General features: G+C 38.8%; 2 protein-coding genes across 2 annotated transcripts; one reads left to right on the top strand and one right to left on the bottom strand.

Moving 5' to 3' along the window:
* The first annotated feature begins 11,741 nt into the window (after positions 1-11,741).
* On the top strand, positions 11,742-21,238 carry si:ch211-243g18.2 (uncharacterized protein LOC559906 homolog). The gene is made up of 10 exons (XM_061698322.1): positions 11,742-11,819; positions 13,608-13,874; positions 13,970-14,095; positions 15,525-15,607; positions 15,759-15,915; positions 17,272-17,436; positions 17,528-17,653; positions 18,561-18,778; positions 19,303-19,331; positions 20,648-21,238. The coding sequence occupies exons 2-10, from the start codon at positions 13,617-13,619 to the stop codon at positions 20,761-20,763; spliced, it is 1,278 nt and encodes a 425-aa protein (XP_061554306.1). The 5' UTR covers positions 11,742-11,819; positions 13,608-13,616; the 3' UTR covers positions 20,764-21,238.
* A 1,434-nt stretch (positions 21,239-22,672) lies between these two features.
* Positions 22,673-24,706, bottom strand: rbp4l (retinol binding protein 4, like). The gene is made up of 5 exons (XM_061699332.1): positions 24,596-24,706; positions 24,211-24,328; positions 23,980-24,116; positions 23,215-23,327; positions 22,673-23,139 (listed from the first exon to the last, which is right to left on the bottom strand). The coding sequence occupies exons 2-5, from the start codon at positions 24,325-24,327 to the stop codon at positions 22,916-22,918; spliced, it is 591 nt and encodes a 196-aa protein (XP_061555316.1). The 5' UTR covers position 24,328; positions 24,596-24,706; the 3' UTR covers positions 22,673-22,915.
* Between the last annotated feature and the right edge of the window lie 2,076 nt (positions 24,707-26,782).

Genomic DNA, 26,782 nt, shown 5'->3' with positions numbered 1-26,782 from the left:
CATTTGCTGTTTTTTTTCCCCCACATGCTTTGGCTGCCGCTAGAAGATTGGCAGCTCTGAGTGGCCAGCAGATGAAGCGGCAGGCGCACTAATGAATAGAACGCTGATTGCAGGATCCCCGAGATGCAAATTACTGTTCCTGCCACCCCTGACGACCGGCAATTACCGGGCCTCCGCAGCCATCGCCGCCGAAGACGAGAAGGAGAAGGAGGAGGAGGAGGAGGAGGACCCCTTGTGCATATTCATCCTTCCGCGGCCATATTGATAGACAACTTCAGAGGCAAGGAATGACAAAATGTAAAAATTGTTATCCTCCAAAACTGTGGCAGAATTATTTATTTTAATCAGGCTTAGTCTGTGTGTGCTAATACTAACACACGACATTGAGGACAGAGATGTCTGCTTTTATTTTTATTTTTTTTTATTTTGTTAACTTTCTTGTTCTTCTGGTTCACTGGGCGAGATAAAATATACAAATGGGCCATAAATTTAGATGCAATTGCTGGAAAAAAGTTAGCTCTCTAATCTCTAAAAGGCCTGAGCATTTTTGGATACCAATTGTTTTTAGTTATTATTTTGAGAAAAATGATTTTAAGATCAAAGTTGTAAATTAATTAATTAACTTGTATTTAAGGAAAAAGCTTGAATATATAATTTTAAATAATGTAATAAAAAAAAGTCTAAACACTATTAGATAAGCGATGTAGCACAACAGCTTAATGGTCACATGGACCTGAGCAATCTATTTGAACTTCTTCAGTCCAGATTCAGGGCAGACCACTCTTTTGAAACGGCACTTGCAAAAGTGACCAATGATCTTTTACTAACTATGGACTGCAACACCTCATCAATACTATTATTACTCAACCTGAACGCAGCATTAGACAAGGTCGATCATAACATACTACTAGATCGCCTCATGTATCGGTATTACAGGCTCGGCACTTTCTTGGTTTAGATCTCTCAGAGAGGATGCACCGTGTAATCCGTGGTAATGTGACCTCGAAGTATTGTAATATCACTTGCGGGGATCTGTATTTGGCCCTTTGTTGTTCAGTATTTATATGCTGTTGCTTGGCGATATCATACGCAAATATAGAATCGGATTTCACTGTTATGCCTACAACATGCCATTAAAACTAACTAACCCCCACGATTGCTGTAATCTGGACGCGTATGAGATGAAACAATGGATATCCTGTAATTTCTTGCTTCTTAACCGCGAGAAATCTGAGCTGTTGATTGTTGGCCCTACTAGACACAAGCACTTGTTTAAGGACACCACTCTGAGTTTTGATAAAACTACCATTACCCAAAGTGACTCAGCAAAAATTTGTCTCAACTCTCTCCTTTCAAATGCACATACTTTTTTTTCTTACATTATGTCTTCATTTTAAGAGAGTTTTTTTTTCTTAAAATCTTAATTTTAAGAAATCAAATTTGCTGGGTGTAAAAAATAACAAAAAAAAAAGTCATAACATAATTTTCTTGAGAAAAAAGTAAACATTTTGGGATTCAGTTTCATCCATACATTTTCTGAGCCGCTTATCCTCACAAGGGTCGTGGGAGTGCTGGAGCCTATCCCAGCTATCATCGGGCAGGAGGCGGGGTACACCCTGACTGGTTGCCAGCCAATCGCAGAGCACATAGAAACAAACAACCATTCGCACTCACATTCACCCATACGGAAAATTTAGAGTCTTCAATAAACCTAGTATGCATGTTTTTGGGATGGAGGAGGAAACCGGAGTGCCCGGATAAAACCCACACAGGCACGGGGAGAACATGCCAACTCCACACAGGCGGAGCCGGGAATTGAACCCCAGCCCTCAGAACTATGAGGAAGACGCTCTAACCAGACGCCCACCGTACCTTTTACTTTTTGTAAAAAAACAAACTAATATGAACAATTAAATAAATAATAATAATAAAAAACACACACACACACATATATATATATATATATATATATATATATATATATATATTTTCTTTTGTGTGTCCTTGACACACACTTGTGTGTTCCTGTGAGCATCCACACACACACGCGCACACACACACACACACACACACACACAGTACAGTGTATGGAGTAGAACCCGCTGCACGTCACATGAATATGAAAAGGCCCGGGTTAGACAACAAGGCAAAAACAAGCATGCTGCCAGCTCTTAATGGCTCGAAAGGAAGGAAAGCCGAGCTTCTTCCTCCAAACAAACATCTAATGATCACATTAGCCATGCATCACAGAGCTGTGTCATTATAGTCTTCTGTGTCCATGTCTGCTTGACAAAGTTGAAATCACAAATTTAATTATTTTTCTTTTAAATCCAAGATGGGGAGTTGGATTTATTTAGGGATTTTTTTTGGGGGGGGGGCTCAAGTTCATTTTGTGTTGACTGGGCTTCATTTGATAGTGCTGAGAGCAGTCTGGGTCCTTACAATGAGCTGAGCCGCCTCTAAGAATTTTCTTTTGGAACCATTCTGAGGATCTGTCTCAGCATTTACACTAATTTGTGGCATAAACATTTTAAAATCTTTTACTTATGTGTTATTTTTGTGTGAATACCAAGCTCATTTACTTCATACTACTGTAAGTAGCTGCAGTTTTGCATATACACAGTATATTTGCGGTTATTATTTTGTCTGGTGAATGCTTGGAGACAAACTTTCTCATATAATGCTATTTTATATAAAATGTGACATGCAAAATCTGAGAGACAAGCGTTCAAACTACTGATCATTTGCTTTATGTCACCAATACTTTAATGCTATTCATATTATTTGTGTTCACATTCTCATTAATACTATATCTTACATTAAACATCTTGTATTTTAATGCTAAAAGAGAAAGTATTCAAAAAATGAAATTTTGTGTCACCAATAAGTATTCTTTTTATTATTTGTGTGAATGCTAAGAGACCCATATTCATTATTATCACAAAATATCTATAGTGAGCATTTTGTGAGACAAAAACTTTTATTTTGTGCGAATGCTGAGAGATTCTAATTAATACTATTTTACATCAAAACATCTTGTATGTCAATGCTGACAGACAGCATTCAAACTAAATTATTTGTATTAATTGTGTGACTGCTGAGAGACAAGTATTCTCACAAAAAAATTATAGTGAGGCTGCTGAGAGGTTAATATCGTTATTATAGTTTTGTGTGAATGCTGATTGTCATTAACGCTGTTTTGCATCAAAACATCTACGAGAGAGACTAATGCAACTGTGCATCTGCGACAGACAGCATTAACAAGAAGAACCCTCTCGATAATGCTGTTTTTCATCAAAAATTAAATCAGTTAATCCTGGGAGACAAGCATTCAAAACAATACAATTGTGCCTCACCAATAATAATGTTTTTCTTCTTATTTTGCGAATGCTGAGAGATTGTCATGAATGCTGTTTTGCATCAAAACATCGAGACACTAATACACACTAACACTAAAATACTTTCACACTAATGCAGTTGCGCATAAAAAAATGACGTTCCTTTTTTTTGCACTATTATTAAGATTTTTGTTACTGATTATCCTTGAGACAAGCTCGCGGACAAAATAAAATATCATAAAATCAAATAATAAATCAAAATAAATATTTGCACCTACCAAGCGTTTTACTTATACTGATAGACCATGATATGCTGTGATGTATTCATAGTGTTATAGTTTCCATTTAATGTATGTTATGCTTCTTTCTAGTGTATATTGTTTTAATTGGGGGTATAAGTAAAAATGTAGTCATAATTGGATTTCATTTTTTATTTTTTTTATTTTTTTATTTTTTTTTTTTTTAAACTCATGAAGTGGATACAAGTTGTGCTCTTGAGCAAGGCATCGCCACGCTCATGTCAGAGTTATGAGAAGGAAGACTTCCCTGGGCCATGCAGAGGACAACGCTGGGCTTCGGGCCAACTTTCCACTTAAATAAAAGGTACACACGCACGCACGCGCACACACACGTACACGTACGTGCGTCACTTTTTCCTTTCAACTTCCCATCCACTCAGCAGCTCGGCTTATAGATGCATATCTAAAATATGACAAGCCTTCTGAAATCATCATCTGTGCTTGCACACAAACACGCACACTGATGTTTGTCTGACAAACAAAAGCAGCACTTAGGGTATGAGGGGATATGGTGGGGGAGAATGGGTGATATTCCAGAGTGGTTACCATATGTTGTTATATGTGCTTTTTTTCTTGCCCATTGATTTGTATCTTCTTATCAGGAAAATAGCTGGTGGGCTGAAATGCGCCCCATCAAACTGATGTCAGGGACCCATGAGGCATCAGTCTGAGGCTTTGAAAAAAAAAAAAAAAATGTATTTGCCAAGTATGTCCAAAAAACACACAAGGAATTTGTCTCCGGTAGTTGAAGTAGTTTTTTTTTTGACAATTGTGCAAAAAGATGCAGAGTCCACTAGCACTTAGAGCAGTTCGAATAACTAATATTGCAATAGTCCGGTGCAATGCCCATTGTGCAAAGGGCGCCGAGACTTCAAGGAGTGTATGCGGTGTAAAGTGACGACGAGTGCGATCATCTGGGACAATGTTGGTGAAGGGCACCTTTCTACACCTCAGGTCACTTTACAGAGAATAGAGTGTTCAATTTTGGGCATGGGTCTTTGAGCGTGGGTCTTTGAGACTTTTTGCGCATCTTGTTTTGACAGACGTCCACCAAATTCCATGGCGATTGGTCAAACGGGGTTGGGAGCTATTTTATTTTTAGACTTTCTCGGACCCGGTGCTGACTGAGTTTTGGGGGATCGTATTTGTGATTCCAAAAATGTACATACAGCTTTACCAGTACTGTATACACAGGCTTGTAAAAATTGATGAGTTTTCTGGTATGCTGAGGTGCCCAAAAAGCGGAAGAATAATAAACAGGAACTCCAAGGAGGGCCTTCATTTCAATACCTGTTGCTCAGGTTCGAACAAGAAACGAATATACTTGTGAAACTTATAAGATTATGGGACATAGAATAAACTATTTTGAAGAGGTGTGATTTGAAAGCAGGTAAGGGATGTTGTGAGTGCCTTTAAGTCAGGGGTGTCCAACCTTTTTGCAAAGAGGGCCAGATTTGGACAGATGAAAATGTATGGGGGCCGACCATTCGGCCTGACATTCCTCGAGCCATTTCTATTGTAAATGAACATGTAAATATGTAACTATATCACTTCGCTGTCTGCAGCTAGGTCGATATTGCAAATGAGAATCGGTTTTCAATTGCATTACCAGGATAGTTATAATAAATTAAATACAAATGAACCATTTTATGAAAGTTGACTGAAATTTTTAAGAAACTTATTTATTGATTTTGTTTTAACAAATCATATCCCAATGCGTTTTGACAAAGAATAGTATAGTGACTATACTATTCTGTCATCTGATTTGACTATGATTTTTTATTTTATTTTTTTAATCACAAAACTGTGATTTGATCATCACAAAAAATCAATTCACTGAGACTCGTAGCTCGCCTGTGTAGAATTTTCATTTGAGTCACGTGTTCTTGTGAAAAAGCGCCGCTGTGCTATCAAAACAGCTTCCAGTGGCTTCAGTTTTGCGGCGCGTTTGATCGCCGTTAGCTTCTCGTAGTTAGCATGTTTCGTCTGGTAATGCCTCTTATTATTAAATTCTTTGAAAACTGCCACAGTCTCTTGGCAAATTAGGCAGACACAGTTGTTTCGTATGTCAGTGAAAAAATCAACTTGTCCTGGACACGGCGGCCCTCGTTGTCAACTTTCCTCTTTTTACTTTCAGTTGCCATTTTAGAAATGGGCTAAAAACATACCACAGGGGTAAAAGTTCACACAAGGGTCACATGGCAAGAGTGTGGCCACAGGTCTACTGCCACCCTCTGTTGAAATATAAAATTGCTTTTTTTTTGTATGTGTGTATTGTTTACTGTGGTGAACTGTGCTGGCAGGCCACATATTATTGATTTTATGACATGATGCTTGGGGCCGGAGGAAATTTGGACACGGGCCGGATTTGGCCCGCGGGCCGGACTTTGGCATGCTTTCTTTAAGTAATTTCCATTGTGCTCACAGCCACTAGGAGTCACTTAAGCACTGTACTGTTTAATATTGTGCTGTTGCTGTAACATGATCCTTGATTCATTTCTTTCCTTGGCAAAACTCTACAAAAATAGGGTTAAAACCATCCATCCATTTTCTGAGCCGCTTCTCCTCACGAGGGTCGCGGGCGTGCTGGAGCCTATCCCAGCTGTCATCGGGCAGGAGGCGGGGTACACCCTGAACTGGTTGCCAGCCAATCGCAGGGCACATACAAACAAACAACCATTCGCACACACATTCACACCTACGGGCAATTTAGAGTTGTCAATGAACCTACCATGCATGTTTTTGGAATGTGGGAGGAAACCGGAGTGCCCGGAGAAAACCCACGCAGGCACGGAGAGAACATGCAAACTCCACACAGGCGGGGCTGGGGATTGAACCCCGGACCTCAGAACTGTGAGGCAGACGCTCTAACCATTCGTCCACCGTGCCAGTCAAAACCAAGAATACATTAAAAACAAAAAAGCAAAGCTTAAACTTACTATAGGATAATATTAACGTAACCGTTAGCCAGGTAGTGCAAAAATAAGAATACAAACAAACAACTTCCATATACATTGACTTGCAGCAACATTATAGTAGCCCGGTGGTTAGAATGTATGCCTTGCAGTTCTGATGTTCTGGGTTCAAACCTCAGCTTAGGCCCTCCTTTGTGGAGTTATTATTTATTCATTTATTTTGTTGGGGTACTGCGGCTTCCTCCCACATCATAAACACCACTGCACACAAATAGGAATCAGCATGTCATTGTTGATTATTCATATCATCCTTATTGACTTTTATCATGCTTATTTCATTACTCGAAATTTCACACAGATCAAGACGTAACACAAAATAAAAGCTAGAAATATTGATCAACCTTGCTATTTATACACAACTCATTACACACATCGAGCACAAGTTGATTATTTTATAAAGCCTAAAAGGTGGCTTCGTGGTTAACACGTCTGCCTCACAGAGGTTTGCAGTTTCAATATCCGGGTACTCTGGCTTCCTCCCACGTCCTCAAAATGTGCACTTTAGTTTAATTGAGAAGTTTATTGTGAATGTGAGTGACTGCTTGTTTTTCTGACGCTATATGGTATGTGCCCTCCCATTGCCTGGAGAACAATCCAGGGTGTACCTGCCTCTCGCTGAAAGTCAGCTGGTAGAGGCTTAGCTTACCTGAGACCTTAATGAGGACAAGCACTACAGCACATGTACGTATAGACACGGTGACTTGAAATTGTAGTTAATTGTTACTTATAATTAACAAAGTGTGAGTAGCACTTTTTGCTCCTTGTACACGCTAATCGTGTCCTTGTTTGTTTGTCTACCAGTGAGAGTGAAAGGCAGCAACTGAACCAAAACAGGAAGTCATCACTTGCAGTGGTATTGAGAGCCTTCACTCATGCTCCGGTTCAGCATATTCTATTCAATTTATTTTTTTATTTTTTTTATTTTTTTTTGTGGACATGACCTGATGGTCAAAGTTGGCGACTTGGCCTCGGTGTCAAGTCGCATGCGCCGCCGAGGGGATCACATGATCACTTGTGACAGGAGTCACAGGGAGTCAAGTGGGGTCACCAGGAGTATCCTGGCGTCCTGCTCGTTTAATCACCCGTTTATTTGTTTAACAGCCAATCTACGCCGGGGAGAGATGCAGGAAAAGCAGGAAGTGAAAGTTAAGGGATAACCGTGGATTTAGCTCATTTTTAACCACACTTTTGTACACTGATAACTAGATATATGGCTTGAGATGGATAGATGGATAGGAACATAGATAAGTTGATAGAGATCAAGACATAGTTACAGTACACCAGCGGTTCTCTTTGTACACCTAAAAAACATTCTTAGTGCTCCAATTCCCACTATAATGAAAATAATGAACAATACTCAACTCTACTAATTGTTTTAAAAAGAGCAACCACAGTAGCGTAGTAGGCCTAAATGTTCATAAAAAAAACGAGGCAGGTGTTTTATTCCTAAAGAGTATGTTTAATATTATTGTAAGCCACTGTAGCCTTATGCACAATTTTAAGATTATGAATGTGCTTAAATATAGGAAACTAAAAAAAACTGTAATGTAATGATTTTCTAAACATGTATTTCACATAAAAGTTACATACGATTTGTACCTGAATAAATATTTGGAAACAAGCAGACATAAATGAAAATTAATGCAAATATATTGTTAAAGTTAAATACCACTGAAATGTACTTAACAAACGTACTGTATTGGATAAAATAATAATAATAATAATAATAATAACGTTTAAGCCACTGTAACATTTTGCACAGTTTAAACATTTAATTCAGTGATTGTTTTATCACGTACCACTAGAGGGAGCCCGCGTACCACACTTTGAAAATCAAGATAGTGGATAGACAGAGATTAATTTTACATTTCATCAGGTAAATAAATCTACCTTAGTTCTTTTATAATAATCTAAAATTATATATATATATATATATATATATATATATATATATAATATATATATATATATATATATATATATATATAAGCGGTTCAGAAAATGGATGGATGGATATATATATATATATCCATCCAGCTTCAATGCCGAGCTCATTTGCATAGACCTAATTCACAGTTACAAAAGTGCTCCTAGTGTATTCTCACTCTTCTCAGGAAATGGGAACGTTTGGTAACAGTTCATATTTTTATCTATACTCCCTTCATGTAAGCGTAGCAATAATCTTCATATATATATATATATATATATATATATATATATATATAGAGAGAGAGAGAGAGAGAGAGAGAGAGAGAGAGAGAGAGAGAGAGAGAGAGGGAGAGAGAATAAATTTGACTAAACGATGAAAAGAAAGCGTGAGCAGGGATTTCAAGAAAGCTTGTTGCTGCCCTCTTTTGGCAGGGAGTGGTAACTGCTGATGTGATGGTGGAACATACTGTCGCACACATATTACAGTCTGTATATTTTTATATTTTCATGACTGTACCTTTTAATATGTTATATATCTAAATAATTGAAGTTTATTTTTCGAAAAGATGTTATGTTGATTTTTACATGCAGATTTAGTGCATCGTTTTCTCTCACCAGAATAAGAGAAAACATTGTGACAGAATTGTATGATATCCTAAAGCCAACTTTAGCCTGTTAAGTATTAAAACAGATTTAATAATAACTATTTGTGACTCTTATGCTGCTTGTCAGACAAATAATCTCATTACTATGGAGGCTGCAAACCTGTTTTTGTCTAACAGACACACACAAAAAATGTCAAATTGCCACATTGATTATGGTCATGATGCACATGGAGGAAGCAGAATATTTGCATCTCATTGAAATTGTAATATCCCAGTCTGAGTCAAACAAATGAGCTCCATGCTTCAATGCCGAGCTCATTTGCATAGACCTAATTCACAGTCACAGTTACAAAAGTGCTCCTACTGTATTCTCACTCTTCTCAGTAAATGGGAACGTTGGGTAACAGTTCATATTTTTATCTATTATCTATAGTTACAGATATTCTGCCAATTTATACTGTTACTTTTCCAATGGCAACGAAATTGGCAACTTTGAAGGTTAAAAATCCCAATGACATGTCATCTTACTCCTACAATGATGTATAATGGCAACAATCTGTATATAGTCATCTTTTTTTCGTGTGTGTGTGTCTGTGTGTCTGTGTGTGTGGTACAGTTGAAAAGAATGAGTTTGAAAACCGGTTGGGGCTATGTATATTAACTGACTATTTGTGCTGCTGTTAACGTCCACTCTGCATACAGAAGTAAATATGAACAGCAGAAAGAATTGTCAGCAGAATTGTATTGATGAGAAAAAAAAGATATATGGTATTTATTACTAAATACGATAATGTATATGTAAGTAGGGATTTCACCTGTCATCAACTGCTTAAACTACTCTTCATGTATCAATAAATAGTCCATATAAGTGTTTCCTGATTTTTTATTTTTTATTTTTTTTACCCCAAGTACCACATCAAAAAAATATATAATTTTCAAAGAATGCAGTGATTTCTCCAGATTCTCTGAACCTTTTGATGATATTATGGACCATAGATGATGAAATCCCTAAATTCCTTGCAATTGTACGTTGAGGAACATTGTCCTTAAACCGTTCGACTATTTTCGCACGCACTTGTTCACAAAGAGGTGAACCTCGCCCCATCTTTGCTTGTGAATGACTGAGCAATTCAGGGAAGCTCCTTTTATACCCATTCATGGCACCCACCTGTTCCCAATTCGCCTGTTCACCTGTGGAATGTTCCAAACAGGTTTTTGATGAGCATTCCTCAACTTTCTCAGTGTTTTTTGCCACCTGTCCCAGCTTTTTTGGAACGTGTTGCAGCCATAAAATTCCAAGTTAATGATTATTTGCTAGAAACAATCAAGTTGATCAGTTTGAACATTAAATATCTTGTCTTTGTAGTGTATTCAATTAAATATAGGTTGAACATGATTTGCAAATTATTGTATTCTGTTTTTATTTGTTTAACACAACGTCCCAACTTCATTGGAATTGGGATTGTAAATGTAGACAGCAACCCATTAGTCAGACCATTCTTACTCTTGTTCACTTTCACTTCTGTACATAGCACTATTTATTCATGTGTATTTTGCCAATTGCCCCCCACATGCACAAATTGGTCACCGTGTAACATGAAATCCAGTTTTAGTGTCTTTTTTTTTTTTTATGCATGTGTGCACACCAGCTTTCTCTTCCTCTGAACTACCTGTTTAATAATTTACATAAAGGATGTTCAAGTTACAGCGATGCGAGGCTGCGTCCACAACAGTGAAATAGCGACAGTAATGAGAAATTCAATAGCAGGGACACACGAGAGGGTGTGTGTGCTCTATTGTAGGCCAGTGGTCGGCACACTTTGTTATGCCACACTAGCATCACTGAAACAACATCACAGGCATTTTTTTTCCCCTGTCCAAAAATGTACGTATATACATATAACAATTGTATAATATTCATAAATACAATGAAAACAATTATCCAAATGCATTCATTTTTATACATTTTTAATAATGAATGTTTATACATTCCACTTTTGTACATATGCACTATCTATTTATTCATGTAATTTGCAACAAAAGTTTTTATAAAATATTAAACAACTATGAAGGTAAAATAACATTTTGCATCTTTGCTTAATCATATATAGTGTAAATATAGTATATGTAAATGTTTTTTATATATAAATGTTTTTTATTTTAAAATTAAATACACTTACACCTTAGAATTTTTAATTCTTTCCATATGAGTATTAACAATTTATTAAACAAAAAAACGTATATCAATAAATTATCAAATAAAGTTAAAATACTTTTTGCAGATTTTTTTATTTTTTTTATTTTATAAGAAAAGTACTTACCGGTATTTATACATACATGATACATATATAATTTTTAATGTAAATGTAATGTAACAATTAAAATGAAAAATTAAAATTGAACTATTTATTTTTCAAAAAATAATGTTAATGTAATTATACAGATGTAAACAAGATGTAATTCCCCACTGATTCCATTGGTGATAATCCCTCAAAAAAGTGTAATCCCTTACTTCTTTTGCGCAACACCTTTATGTGCGGTGGACAGGCCACGCCCACTTCCTGCTCACCTGTATATAAGCTTACCTTGCAGCAACAGCAGCAATGAGTCTCTGTTGCCCCCATTGAGCCCGATCGTCATATCTAACCGGTTGTTTGTCTCAAGAACATCTTGGTGAGTTAAATATCATTAATCTTTTATTTTAGGTCATTATAGATATTATAAGTCACTCTCAAAAATGATCTGTCTGTGATATAAAATTAGCCCTAATTTGACATGCATGACGTTTGTTTTTCTGTCACTGCTTACATTGCGATATACGCGAAAAAGAAAAACAATAATGTCAATCAAAAAGTGCCTGTCCTAGCCAACAAAGAATTCCCTTGTCTCCGTTACGGAATGCACCATGAATCATATTTAGCTCATCATTTTCCCATGTGAACAAGGAGTCTGTCTGTCTGTCCCCTGATGGCTCCTCTGTCGCGTTGCCAGGATCAAGTGACAGACACACAGAGAGGTTCCCTTGACGGCTAATCCGCCTCTCGAACGCGCCATGGCCAGTACACACGAACAAACTCCCATACATACACACACATACACACACACAGTGACGCACAAAGGCCGACTGTCCAACATTCACACATTGACTTGTCCAATCTACAGGAAGTAAGGTGACACCTGCAACAGAGAATGTCAAATGAGCCTACAGAGAAAGAAAGATTACAACAGTGTCAATTTTATATGAACAAAAAAGACTTTACATAAAAGTAAAATGTGGCTTAATGATGTCATGACATACAGTGGACATAAAAAGTCTACACACTCTTGTTCAAAGTCGTGAAAAAATTAGACCAAAATAAATCGTTTCAAAACCTTTTCCACCATTCATGTGACCGGTGACCTTTCATCTTTCATTGGACCCTAGCAAAGTCTCCCAAACACATGAGAGAAAATCTTTTATGGTCTGATGAAACCAAGGTTGAATTTTTTGGCCATAATTGCAAAAGGTATGTTTGGCGCAAACGCAACACTACTTATTAACGAACGAACACGTTATGTTTATGTAAATTAACTTCAGGAGAAAATATGACTTGATTTGTTTAACATTGGGGCTCTTTTCCCCAATATGGCCCTAATATTCCTTGGTGTGGTGTGGCACAACCCCCCCCCCCCCCCCCCCCAAGACTTTTCTTGAATGCAAAAGGGATCTTATTATCATAATAATTGACTTTATGAGTGCATTCTGATAAGAGCATTTACATTTAGATGAATTTGACGTTTTTTTTCTTCTTTTTTCTGTTTTTAATGGAAGCGTTGTTGAGATGGACACCCTGAAGAGGCGCTGACCTCAAAGTCAGTGGTGGCCTGGGTGCAGATGCTACACGATGGACTCCCACTCATTTTAAGAGCCATTTTCATCATGTTGAGTGGTCTTCAAGAGTACTTGTGCCTATGCAGGAAGAAACATTTGCTTAAGGGCTGTCACATAGTCAGATCTTAGGTGATACTTCAGATGAAAGGCCATGAATTCGTGTTCATGGTGTGTCTAAACGAGCGAGGTGCACACGTACACATTTTTAACATCATCAGGCATTTTTAAAACGTTAGAGAGCCCACGCATGCTGAGGAAAAACTTGCTTGCTGTAGTACCAATACTGTCCTGTGAGAGGCAGCATAGTGCCGGAAGAAGAAACAGTGGTCGTAGAAGAAGATATAGATGGTAGGCTACCAATTTTTTTGCAAACGATGTAAAAACTGTACAGTTAAAATAAAAACTGTGCACACAGTGTGAACTGAAAGTGGCGGCATAGTTAAACACACCACAGAATAATCACTCAGGATAATCTTCAAGAGACATCTGACAATCGGGCCTTTGCTGAAGGCGAGATAAATTGGTCACATTTGGCCCGATTGTAAGTATGTGTCCACCCCGCTTACGTCTTGTGTATCCCTCTCCCACAGCCCCTCATCATGGCCTCCAGTATGTCACTTCGGGGTTACTCCGTAAGTCGTCAGCCGTCTTTCTCCAGCCGCTCCCTGATGGATACTGGCCGCTCCCGCGCCTCCGTCTCGTTCTCCGCCGGCGGCGCACTGACCCGATCGCCGTCCATCAGCCACGACCTCAACGCCCCGGCCGGCCTGCAGCTGAACGGGGTGCACGGCAACAGCGCCAACGAGAAAGAGGCCATGCAGAGTCTCAACAACCGTCTGGCCAAGTACCTGGACAAGGTCGGGTTCTGTTGGGGTTCTTGGTCAGGAGCCGAAGATGAAGAAACAATGTTATTGACGCGCTTTCATCGTGCGAGCTCTTTTTGTCCTCGCAGGTGCACTCGCTGGAACGCTCCAATGGCGACCTGGAGATGAAGATCAAGCAAGTGATGATTGAACGCATTCCCAAAGGTCACGACATGGACTCCATGATGGCCCAGGCTCATGCGATCGAGCAGGAGGTAGTCAAGACACACTAGAAAGTCCAGCACCCTAGTTAATCATTATGCTACCTGCTTTGACGGAACCAAAATAGTTACACTTTAAAAATCCTGTGGTGTGTTATGACTTTTGGGGGGGAGAAAAGTGGGTACTTTTTAATGTAATACTCTGGTCTTAAATTGGCCCACAATACATTCTACTGAGCTGGCCAAATTAACATTTTTAAAACCCAAAACTCACTTCTATATTTGGAATAATTCTGTCACCATCATAAAGCCTTCATTGCCAGTAATGATGCCAGAAAATGAGTGACAGCTAACCCCACCTGCTCTATTGTTGAATCAGTGTCGAGTATGGCTTTCGTCACCATGAAGAAGATTGTCTAACTTTGGGGCATTCAAAGTTATAGTTGCCACTGTCGTTTCATTTTACAAATACTGCACAATAGTTTTTTGACTTACAAATTGAATTCATTCCATGATTGAGCTTGTATCTCAGTTTACTGTTATTTCAAATTATTGAGTTTAGGGCAGATTCTGTAGCGTTTGCTGCCGCCATCAACCTTCATCGTTTTGACTTTCAACAAAAAAAGCAGAAACTCGACTGAGTGAGGCCTTGTAACTCAGAAAACGCTGTGCAAGTACTTGTCAGTCAAGTCACCACATACATGCACTTAAATTGAGCACCACGTGGAGTTGTGGTCAGCACATCTGCCTCACACTTCTGATGTTCAGGATTTCAATCCCACATTACTGACTTCCTCCCACTTTCCACAAACATGCCCGTTGGGTTCATAAGACTAAATCAGGGGTGTCAAACTCATTTTTTATTGTGGGCCACACTGTAGTTCTGATTACTCTCAGAGGGTCATTATGACTGTAATAATCATATAAAAATATAATCACCCAATTATATTATTACGTGTCCACCATTGCCACTGCATTTATTATAATATACTGAATGTTTTTGACAACAAATTGAATTTGAAATCAGAGAGCCATGGAAAATAGTAACAACAACCGTATATTTAAGTTTGCAACGATTGTTGAATTTATGTTAAAAGGGGACTTGGATGGAAAAATGCTTGTAATAGCTGTAAAAATGAAGAAAATGTGCAATTTTGGTAGAGATTTTCTGCCGAAACGAAAATAAGAGATCCAATTAGCAAATAGTAGATCCACTTTATTTGGTCTATAGCGGGCCATAAAAAATTATGTGGTGGGCCGGATCTGGCCCTCAGGCCTTGAGTTGACACCTGTGCTCTCCATTGTCCATACGTGTGACCATATGTGAGTGTGAATGGTGGTTTGTCTATATGTGCCCTGTGATTGGCTGGGGACCAAAGTCAGCTGGGACAGATGGAAGGATGAAGCTGCCATGCAACTGACTGTGTGTGTTAGTCTCCGATCGCCCCTCTTGACACATTCACCTCCTGTTAATGTTTATTAGGTGAGGAAGAAGACCTTGGAAAACGCTCGTCTCATGTTGGAAATTGATAACGCCAGACTGGCTGCCGATGACTTCAGGATCAAGTGAGTAGTTAATGGTAACTCCGAAATGTACTTCCTCGACACATCTGCCGCTCCTCCACAGTTGGCTAGAAAGTTTTGGACTAATACAGCTGACTAACAACCAAGAACAAGCGATTAAAACAGAAACTTATGCCATCTTCTGTCAAACTAGATGGCAGACTGAGCTGGTGATGTGTCAGTCGGTGGAGCGAGACTGTGTGGCGCTGAAGAAGGCCAAGAGTGACCACGAGCAGATTATTGCCTCCCTCAGGGGCGACCTGGACAGCCTAAAAGAGGAACTTTACTTCCTTAGGAAGAACCACGAGGAGGTAGTCTGGGCACCTCATCTTTTTAATTTCCTCTTCAGTCATCCTTATGCAAAAACAGTCTTAGCCCTATATTGGAACCATATTATCACCATACAAAAGAAAACATGTATGTCCACATTGTCAATGTTGTTATTTTAATTTTACCCCCCCCAAATATGAGATTATCTTAAATTTAAAATAATAATAATCTTATTATTATTTGTTTGTTTTTTTACTTCAAAGTTATAAATTAACCAAATTTTGACATAGGGTACATGCTTTTTATTTGACAGCAAGTATATTTTTCAAAATGGACTGCACGTTCTTCCCTCTTAGACAGAAAGGATCATGAAACATTCTTTTGTATCGATGAATTGTATTGTATGATATATTATCTTTATATAATACATAAAATATGTAATGTATATAAATAATGTAATACAAATATTAAGAATTTATGTAAACCTGGCTACTGTTGAATTTTCAAGTATTTTAAAGAGAGCCCTATAAAAGTGTTACATTTTAAAGAGATAAAAACGTTTTGTTTTTTAAATTAGAAAGTCAAGTCAAGTTACAAAAATCAAACATTATCTCTTACAAATAGTTTAGTTTAAGAAAAACAAAATGAATACACTGGACTCATTCGCTTAATATTCAGATTAGTACATGTAGCAATTGTAGTCATTCAATTGCATTGAAATACATTTCAATATATTGTTATGATTATTTTAATACTAGTACTGCCTAAAATGGAGTCTGTTTTTTTTTTTTTTTTTTTTTAAGTCAACATCATCTTAGTTTTTAATTTAAAGTTGAATTTTGGGTCATTTTTCACTCCCACTTAAACAGCAAGAGGGGAGTATACATTTGACTGACCCAATTTGGTGGCTGAAAGTGGTCTTTGGGGGTCCTTTGGTTACGGCAGACACAAAGAGCTGGTAGATCTTATTACACTACACCAGCCGCTTCTGTCCACTCAACTCATGTGACGTATACTATAGCCAGGAAACGTACTACGAGGACAAAACTGCCCTTATCTACATGGAATGATAGTTTCAACATAAAGCTATAAGGAGCATAAGAACTAGATCGCACAGTGTTTTCCTGCAACTAAATGACAAACCCAAAGATGGAGAGCTACTATATCTTTTTATTCAACTAATTCGAGATGGAGGCATCGTCCCACTACTTTGTTCAAAGGGTCAACTGTAAGCTGAGCTTTACTTCATCAACTATTCATGTGCAAAATTTAAATTTTTCATGAAATGGGCACCTCTTCCACATGTGCAACACGGATAGCAGCGTGAAATATATTTCAATGGTGTACAAGAGACTTTTATGATATTAATTCATAAAGCAACATCTCTTCTCCTGTAGGAACTCCAGCAGATGAAGTCTCGAATAGCCCGAGATGAGGTGAACGTGGAGGTGGACTCGGCCCAGGGACCGGAGCTGGGAGCCATCCTGTCTGAGCTGCGGATCCAGTACGAGGGTATTGTCAAGAAAAACAAGGAACATGCCGAGCACTGGTACCACAAGAAGGTACACAAGCATCCAGCTGATGTCCATGGCATGTTGTTTCATAGTACTGTACTGTAAATATTTGTACAATATTTTCCGTCTCCTGTTGCAGCTGGAGACGGTGCAGAATGATGTGAAGGAGAGCAATGAGGCCCTGAGAGGTGCGCAGAGCGAGCTGGTCGAGAGGCAGCGCTTCCTTCAAACGCTCGAGGTGGAGCTGGAGAGTTTGCACAAGCAGGTGATTGGCTGCACTGCAAAGTGATACATAAAACAAAAAGCATACCATACGCTCACAAACACAGTGAATTAATTAGGTTGGATTTTTTTTCATAAAAAGACATTCATTGTATGTAGGTTTGGATAGAGGGTTTTCTGATTTGCTGAGAATGGGAAAGGTGTTTATGTTGAACCCTTTCACTGGGGAAATGTGGATGTTGAAATACCTACATCCCCCATGGGTACTAAAAAGTGGGTACTATCTAGTAGCAGGTAGTCTGGAGTAGTAAATAGTCAGTTGCTGGTAAGTAGTAAATGGTATCTGGTAATACTGTAGGTCCTAGAAGGAATAAGGAAGAAGGTAGTCTGTATTAATATTCAGGCATTGTTGTTGGTTGTTGCTAGTAGGTAGCAGGTGGTTGAAGGCATTTGTATTGCAACAGGACCCAGTTTTGCTCTCTACCTTCATTTTACTGTCGCACAGCGGGACCTTGAGAAATCCTCCGTTTGTTTGGCCGATCTGATGTTGACAGTAAACACATTTCAGCAGCGACAGCAACACACTGTTGAGTCAGGGTTGACTCCCAATGATGAGTTGGCTGAATGTGTCTCGCCAGGCAGTGTTTGCTTTGGAGTGCAAGGTCTTGTCTGTTCACAGCGATTGTTGGTAATGGCCCGTGAAGTCGTCGGAGGATCAGGATGACATTCTTGAGGTTTGAGGTAGACTGGCAGACGGAGAGAAACTTTTGCAGTCGGATAAGTAAATAACAGTAGTCAGCTTAGTCATGTTTTTTTTAAATTTGGTTTTATGCTTCTCAAATGGTGGTGTCGCCATCCCGCCTACACACCCCACAACAGGAACACACAAAAGAACAGGGGTTTAACCATTCCCATCCTGACTGCGTTACTTTGATGCTTTCTACCCTCAGGTGGCAGCCCTGGAGGGTAACTTGGGTGAGGCGGGTCAAAAGTACTCCGCCGAGATGGAGCGTCTGCAGGTCACCCTGAATCAGCTGGAAGAAGACCTCTCGCAGCTCCGGCTGGACATGCAGCGCACCAAGACCGACTACGAGCAGCTGCTGCGCATCAAACAGAACCTGGAGATGGAGATCGCCACCTACAGGCGCCTGCTGGAGGGGGAGGAAAGGTAAAAAGCAGGCAAAAATTGCATTTCTTCACTCATTACAATGTTGATAGGGCTATCAGGGAGGGTTACAACTAGCGGTGGGTTGAGTAGCCAAAAATGGTATTCAAGTAAGATTACTGCTACTTTAAAATACAGTAAACCCTCGTGATAATTGTATAAATCAATGAAACTTTACAATTTTGCAGCACACGTACCAACTACTAATAGGCAGGTTATGTGATTTTTCTATATAAAAAGCTCGTAGTATAAGTGGCTAAAAAGCTCACATTTTGGTTAGCGTGTGCTTTGATGTTAGCTAACATCAGCCCTCAACAATAAGGCAGTTATTATTCCATGGTATTTGTTGATAATGTTATTTAAATTAAAGTGTTTATATTCATGAGGTGACATCATCTGTTTACTGTTCGTAACATGTAGTCGAGGAGTTTTTGCTGGAGGTCAAAATGTAGACGATTACAACTTTTAGCACAGTTAGCTTGTCTAGCTACCGCTTAAGTGAGTATTTGTTTTTGTTTATGTTGCAGCATGAAGGAAGTTCCACCTTCACCAAAAAGTGAGTACTTTTGATCATTCACCTATAAAACAAAGTGCCAACATTTTTTTGTAATGTGCAACAAAGATTGTACTATACTGTATTATGAACGACCATTACACACAATAAACGTGACAATAAATTAAGTGAAATAAAAATGAAAAGGTCATCATTATTATAGTCAAATCAAAAGTTAGAATAATATTTTTTTTAAGAAATAAGTTGTAGTTTTCTGATTTAAAAAAAATAAAATAAAAAATAAAAATAAAAAAAGAAACTCAAAATAAAGTTTTGATGACAATGTGCTTACATTTGATTTGGAATTCTTATAATGTTTTGTTAAAATAAAATTTTATTGTTGTAAGATTACGACTTTATTCATGCGAAATATTTTAACTAAAAAAAACAATTCTCGTTACATTGCAACTTAATTTTCATATTATTGAAACTTTTTGTTGAAAAAACATGACTTTAATCTTGTAACAGTGGGACATTATTCTCATAATAGCTCAATTTTGTCTCGAAAAACACCAACTCATTCCCTTGATATTACGACTTCACTCTCAAATATCAACATTAAAAAAATATTCTTATAAAATCACAACTTCATTCTCATCATTATTTAACGCTTTCTTGAAAAAAGTACAACTTTATTCTTGTACCATTATGACTGGTTTCACTACTTTTTCTTGAAAAAAAATGGGCTTTTAACATTATGACCTTATTCACCTCATTTGTACATTTCCTTGATATATAAAAAAATAAATATTCTTATAACATTATGACTTTATTCTGGTAATATTCATAGTTTTTTTTCCACAGAAAACTTTGTCCTTGTAACATCCCTGTGAATATTTCATTCATTATTGAAGCGATCACAACGGGCCTGTTCTCTTTGTCTAAGAAAGTTAGTTTCTCAGACAAAACAGAACAGTCCAGTTGCGATAGATTCATGTCATGAGAATTTATCCTTGTAACATTAGGACTTTATTCTCCTAACATTTCAAAATGTACAACTTAAATCTCATAACATGGAATATAATTTCAATCAGAATGCGTCTAATACACTTATGTAGCCAATTTTGAAAGAATTAAACAATGTGCGGAGACTCTTTTTAGGGAGGTAGAGTTTAACTAGAGTTGAAACAGTAGAAAATTTTCTTTAACATTAGTATGTAAAAGTTCAAACCTCTGCCCGTTTCTAATGTCAGGATGAGACCGTCTTGTCGAGAAAGACTAAGTCTTCAACGCATATAAATTAGTGTTATTTCAACTTATTTCAACATACATGCCACACAACACACTTGTGTGCCATTGTCTTATGATTGCGTGTGCAGAAGAGCCTGACGTTCGCACCAGGAAGATCGTGAAGGTGGTGACGCAGACTATGGTCAACGGCAAGGTGGTGGACGAATCCAGCGAGGTGGAGCAAATCGAGGAGACCAAGAAATAGGAGGTAGCATGTGGGAGCCATTAATAACAAAAGCAAAAAAAGTATGTGAGAAATATGATTCATTACTGGTGGCATTATTTGGCTCTGAACATTCTGCCTTTTGAAATGTAATCTACCATAGCTGTGCATGCTGTACTATGCTTATATTATTAGATTTGTTGGTGAAAAGGGCAGCTGATGAAGCGTTTTACAAAAGAATACTGTACCTCGAGGAGATATTTATTTCTTAGGGTATCAACGTTTACCGTAATGCACCTAGGACAAGTGCAAGGATAATGTTTAATCATCCTGTCTTTGTATTTTGCTCAATAAATGTTCACTTGCTCTTGATGATGTGGCTAGTGCATAGCATCATTATTTCAAGTACGATGTAAGAGTTTTCCATGTTGAATTCAAATTATTGCCAAGTGTAAATGCAAACTCGATCAGATCTGGTTGGAACATGGTTTGAGATTATGGCTCAGTTTTTTTTGTTTTGTGTGTGTGGTCATACCAGCTCAAAAAGAAACTCAAATTGGTCCAAATAAAAAATGGCTGAAAATAGGCATCATGGTCATCTTAATGGCTTGCTACAACAAGAGTTAACTGAAGTAAAGAAAGTGAAATAAGGAAGAATACTACATTTGAAGAAAAGTGGCACAAAGTAACTATAACAGCGAGTTAATTTCAGACAGCAATTATTTTAATTTATACACACAATTACATTTGAATACATAAAGGCAAATAAAGTTACAATTTGACGTGAAATAATAATAATAATAATAAGCATTTAAAAAAGGGCCATGAGCAAAGTAGCGTCAGTCATGGTGACATTACTGTACTTGTTTTTTTCTCATCGTTTGGTTTTCTTGCACACTTAAGAGGGCGTGACATCATAGATTACATGGATTAAGTGGTCTGGTGATGTTTCAAAACTACTCCTCCACTGCATTTTAAGCATGAAGCAGATCACATCCCCACCCAGAATTCCCACAATGTTGAAAAAATATATATAATCATGAGAAAAACAATTCCAGAATACAAGCCAATTGCTATTATAATATTCATTTGTATTGTTTTGGACTCAGAATGAAAGTGCTCCTCGTGTTGAGTTACTGCAAATTCCTAGTCGATCCCGTCAGTGCTCAGTTAAAGTATTACAACTCTGGCATGATGCCTATTACACAATGTCTCGCCAAGCAATCGCTCACAATAGCCCCTTTTTGCATACAGCCCCTACGACCCTGTATCAATCGCATTAAGTTCTTTCAAACAGAGATCCCGTAAAACTGCAGCATCGGAGCCATAACATAAGATCCGGGCATGCGTGATTTAGGCTTAATCCAGCCAAAGCACTTTTCGCGTAGCTGTGCCCGCTTTGACACAGCGGCACGGCATCCATCAGATAATAAAATATGTGGTATGGTTGGAGAAACGAGTGTTATGGCAAGCCATTTGGCCATTTATTGGAAATCCTTGCTATGCATTCTTTCAGGTTGTAGGCATGGGTTTGATTAAGCGGGGCGGGGTTTCAGCGCATACAGCCGACAAGCTAGGGCTTAATTTTTCATGATTTTGAAGTCTCATTCTTTATAGTTGACCATTTTAAAAAAACTTTTTTTTTTTTATATTAAGAGGTTGATTAAGTCAGGTAAGTCCGCACTGAATGTCCCCCCCCCCCCCCCCCCCCCTCACTGCTGTATTCAAAAGCACCACCATGATCCTTGCCCTCTGGCCAACAGTAGAATTGGCATAACAGGGCTAAAGTGTGTAAACATCAGACCACTAGTAAGCCCCTCACTCTGTGTTTCACTCGTGGGGTTTGTCTGCGGGTTCTTACGGTGTATCAGGAGGGATCAGCAGCTCGGTATGTTTTCAAGCCTCACGGTGCAGGTTTTCATGCATTCACAAAACAAAGACAGAGATGTGGTTTTAGAAAAAAAAAAACATTTTATTTTATGTTACATTCATTCAAAGACCACAGAAGAGAGCAACTTCATAAACTTGGACTCCAGGTATGGGGGTATGTAAGGTGGTCACTCTTCTATGCTTTTATTACATCAGTCCAGGCAAACACTCAGTTCCACAGAATCCACATCACTCTCGCTTTCAAGCCACAAAAACTGCAACCAGGTGTCACCACTCGCTTCCCCACTCTCATTTCCCCTCTTCCTTAGCAAGCTCCGGACTGCAGCACGGGCTGGAACTGTCCGACCATGCAGATGTCCTCCTGCTTCTGGCGCACGATGCGCTGGATGGCGGGGGGCAGGCCACGGGGGTTCCTGGAGAAGACCAGGGCATAGCCGTCGTCACAGCTGCCGTCTTCCTTGACGGTGCGGCAGGCGTAGGTGATGGCGTAGTTGTCGTAGTCAGTGTCGATTACCCAGTAGTTGTCGCCTAAAGCGAGTTAGGATGTTCAAACTATTAGGAAAGAGCGAGGGAAAGTAAAAAGGGATATTCATTGACACTCACCTCCGCTCGACAGGTAACTGGCCAGTCCCTGGTAGTTCATGAACATCTTGCCGGGGGTGGCGGGGTCAGGGACGGTGTACTGGGCGGCCATGTCGGCGCATACGACCCAGAAGCTACAATGTGAAAACATGGCAAATTCCTATGTTGAAAGCAACTTCTCAACGCTTTCTTAATGCTTTACAATCTGGGAAATAATTCTGAGAAAGACCTGCTCCTGTCAGCACAGTAATCCCCCGCATATTAGTGGTCACTCGTCACGAATTCACACACACGGGAAAGTTTGGAGTAAGTATGTTGAAGGGACACGCCAACTAGGAGACAAGTTTAGTATTTCGACAAGGAGCTAAATTTAGATTGTGTTGTTAGAGGAAGTTACAGAGAGTCTTCGGCGCATGTGCACGTACACCCACACTTCTGGTGAGTGTTTCAAATCCAAATCATCTATCGACCATTCTTTTTAAGGTAATATTGTAAGTTCAAAATGCTATTAAATGATTTCGGGATCAAAATTTGTGGCATGTTTACAGAATGAATTATTAATGTGGGGAATTTTATAAAAAAAAAATTTGGGGGGGGGGGGGTAGGTCATGGATAACTCAACTTCGCGGCAGGTCCCGGTCCTGATAACTGTAATCTTCAAATAATTAAAATTTTGCTCCAACAGCTTTTGACTAAACTGATGTTCCAATGTTCTAAAGAAGGACAAAGGACCTTCTAGTTTTGCTTTACGTAAGATAATTCTGAGAACTTGGGTGTCTGACTAACCCGAAAAGTGTGACGCGTCCTTTGGAGGAAGCCGTCATGCTGCCGTCATCGTCAATGGTGTACTCCGCGGAGATGTTGTCCTGCAGGAACAAGCCCTCGGGGTCTTTCTTCTGCAGAGCGTACCACTTCCCGGAGTACTGAACGCAGATCAATCAGTCAAAGATGTCAGACTTGCTTCTGATTTTGTATTTTGTTTTTTTAATGTCAGTGACGACTTTAAGATGTACTCACCCTCTTTGGGTCGAAGTCCTGTTTGACGGTGAAGCTGTCGACCACGCACGAGGTGGACAGACAGCTCTCGATGCAGGACAGCACGACCAGCAGGAGGGCCAGCTTGGTGGATGCCATTCTGGGAGAAAATACGCAAGGTTACAACAATTCCAGTTTGGGAAGAGAAGTGTTTGTTTGGGTCAAACAATCCCTGAATATCAACCTATTTTTAAGGGTTAAGGTCTTCTTTCTTGCACTCTGTTTGACCCCCAGAAACATTGTAGGTTAAATCATAAATAGTTTGAGAATTATTCGCTTTTTCTTCACAATCAGACTAACTGGTATCTTTGCTGGTAACGCTTTATATGTAAAAAAAATAAATTAAAAAAAATTGTCTTTGTCTTACCTTTTAGTTCAAAGTATGATCAAGTTGTTTGTGTATATGGCCAAACATCAGATTGGGTCTGGTGTCTGCCGCTGCTTGCTTTATATACAGCCAAACGAAGACGAGCTTACGACTGATTTTCATTGCCGGGAACTAAATAAGGTGCTTAAATCTAGAGGTAATCTCGTTGGCTATAAATGCTCACCTTAAGCTGGCTTTTGTGTTCAAACCTGGCAAAGATTTACCATAAAAACAACTTTTATGTAACTGACTATAGCTGCAACCACACGTGTGTTTTTTAACCATGGAAGCAAGGCAGGAGTAATCGGGAGAGACCCCACACAAACTCCACACAGAAAGGCTTTCAGTCCAAGCCCATTTTGCTATTGCGCTCATGTTGCAGTGTTCAGTGCCGATTCAGGGGCCCAAAACACATAAGGCAACACTTAAAACATCGAAAGAAACCTTTTGTTTTGCGCCACAGTTTACACAACAACGTCGTTTTGGAGCCTGCAAATGCAAACATTCAAAACCAGATCTCAAAATGGAACTTTCTGAAATGTGGAAATGTCAGCGCTGTTGCTGTTGATTGTGTTGCTCAAAATAAGGACTTTGTTAAGATGTCTGCAGCCAAGCGTACATTTACTACACTGCAACTGCATCTTGAGATGAATCCGTTTTTGAGCTCACAAATGCAAATTTCCAAAGACAGTTTGGGATAAGAGCCTTATGGACAAACAGCTGGTCAAACTCAAGATCCGTTTGCCAGATCTGTATCTTTTTTTTTTTTGTGGCTCGCGAAAGTTTGCCACAAATTTTCCTTAACTTCTGTTCAAAACTATTTATCTGCCATAAAAATGATAATCACATGCAGGGTAATTTATGTAATATGGTGGGCCAATTATTAGGCTCCCCATGCAGAACATAGTACAGTAAGTAGGTGAGGGACAAGGAGTGCCTTGTGCTCGAGGCACTCGCCTCGTCCATAAACAAACAAAGTGCAGCTCAGCTTCTGGCTAGCAGATGTCATGGCAAGCGAAGTTCTAACTCTTCAGATGGGGGAAAACAATAACAAAATATAAGTAGCATAATAATTCACACTTTTCAAACTGTTGCTGTTTCATCGTTCGGTTCCTAAAAGGAAGACTATTGGTAGCGTTTGTTTTGTTATATTGTTCCGTGTAGCCATTATAATGTATTTGATTTCACAGTTGTTGTTTTTTTCCTTTTGCAATTCTATGTCAACAGGGATAATTGTTTAGTTTATAATATTTACATGGAACTTTTCAATAATACTAATATTTTGTTGTCCTCTCCTTAATGAGCTTCTTACAGCGGCCCTCACATTTTTGTACTTAGTAGATAGATTGTACAGCACACAAACAAACTTCTCCCTCCTGTGAACTAATGAACTTCCCGGATTAACCTCGGTCACCTGAGATTACTGATTTCATAATGCAACAGCATGACAATATAACCTTCCAAAAACGTCTTCTGGCTGTCCGCTTCCGTGCGTGGCTCTTTTACCCGATTAAAGAACACTTAGTTCACGTAAACATAGTAAACAGTTTCCTCAGCGCGACAGACGGAACACAAGCCAATCAAGTCAGACGATCTATTTTCTCCTCTTGGCTCTAATCCTGTCTTGTGTGGCCTGAAATGGCTCATGGACGCAAATTCACTGTACAGCTGCACATATTAAAAAAGATCTGTTGTATCTACTGTAATGTAAAACTGTATATTAAGGAAAGAAATATCAAACATGATTTATGACATACATAATTATAGTTGTGTCATTTAAAAGTAAAACAGGAAATAATCGTGTTCAATATTTGGAATTATTTGTGTTCATTTTATAATTGGTCTTTTCTATGAATACTCCAGCTTCCTCCAAAAACATGCATGTTCATCTTAGTAGAAGACTAAATTGTTTTTTTGCCATAAAAGTGAGTGTGACTGGTTGTTTGTCTATATTTGCCCTGCGGTTGACTGGCAACTAGTCCAGGGTATACCACGCCTCTCACCCAAAGTCAGCTGGTACAGGCGCCATTTACCCTCAACCCCAAAGAGGATTTCCTATGCAGCATAGAAAATGGATAGATGGATGATAAACCCTTACCAAACTACATCTCCCCTTAGACAAACTAATTACTGGACATTACATAACTTTATAGTGGACTACAGTAACAGTATGGGGGGGAAATACTA

This window comes from Phycodurus eques, chromosome 15 (genome assembly GCF_024500275.1).
Source record: "Phycodurus eques isolate BA_2022a chromosome 15, UOR_Pequ_1.1, whole genome shotgun sequence".
NCBI classification, from domain to species: Eukaryota; Metazoa; Chordata; class Actinopteri; order Syngnathiformes; family Syngnathidae; genus Phycodurus; species Phycodurus eques.
This window is presented reverse-complemented; position numbering and strand designations above follow the sequence as displayed.

Excerpts from the sequence above, each read along its gene's own strand:
- si:ch211-243g18.2 (XM_061698322.1), top strand. The coding sequence starts at position 13,617 with ATGGCCTCCAGTATGTCACTTCGGGGTTACTCCGTAAGTCGTCAGCCG. Across the intron at positions 15,916-17,271 it reads TTAGGAAGAACCACGAGGAG|GAACTCCAGCAGATGAAGTC; the intron begins GTAGTCTGGGCA and ends CTTCTCCTGTAG. Across the intron at positions 19,332-20,647 it reads AGTTCCACCTTCACCAAAAA|AAGAGCCTGACGTTCGCACC; the intron begins GTGAGTACTTTT and ends TTGCGTGTGCAG.
- rbp4l (XM_061699332.1), bottom strand. The coding sequence starts at position 24,327 with ATGGCATCCACCAAGCTGGCCCTCCTGCTGGTCGTGCTGTCCTGCATC. Across the intron at positions 24,117-24,210 it reads AGGACTTCGACCCAAAGAGG|TACTCCGGGAAGTGGTACGC; the intron begins GTGAGTACATCT and ends ATCTGCGTTCAG. Across the intron at positions 23,328-23,979 it reads GGACGCGTCACACTTTTCGG|CTTCTGGGTCGTATGCGCCG; the intron begins GTTAGTCAGACA and ends TTCACATTGTAG.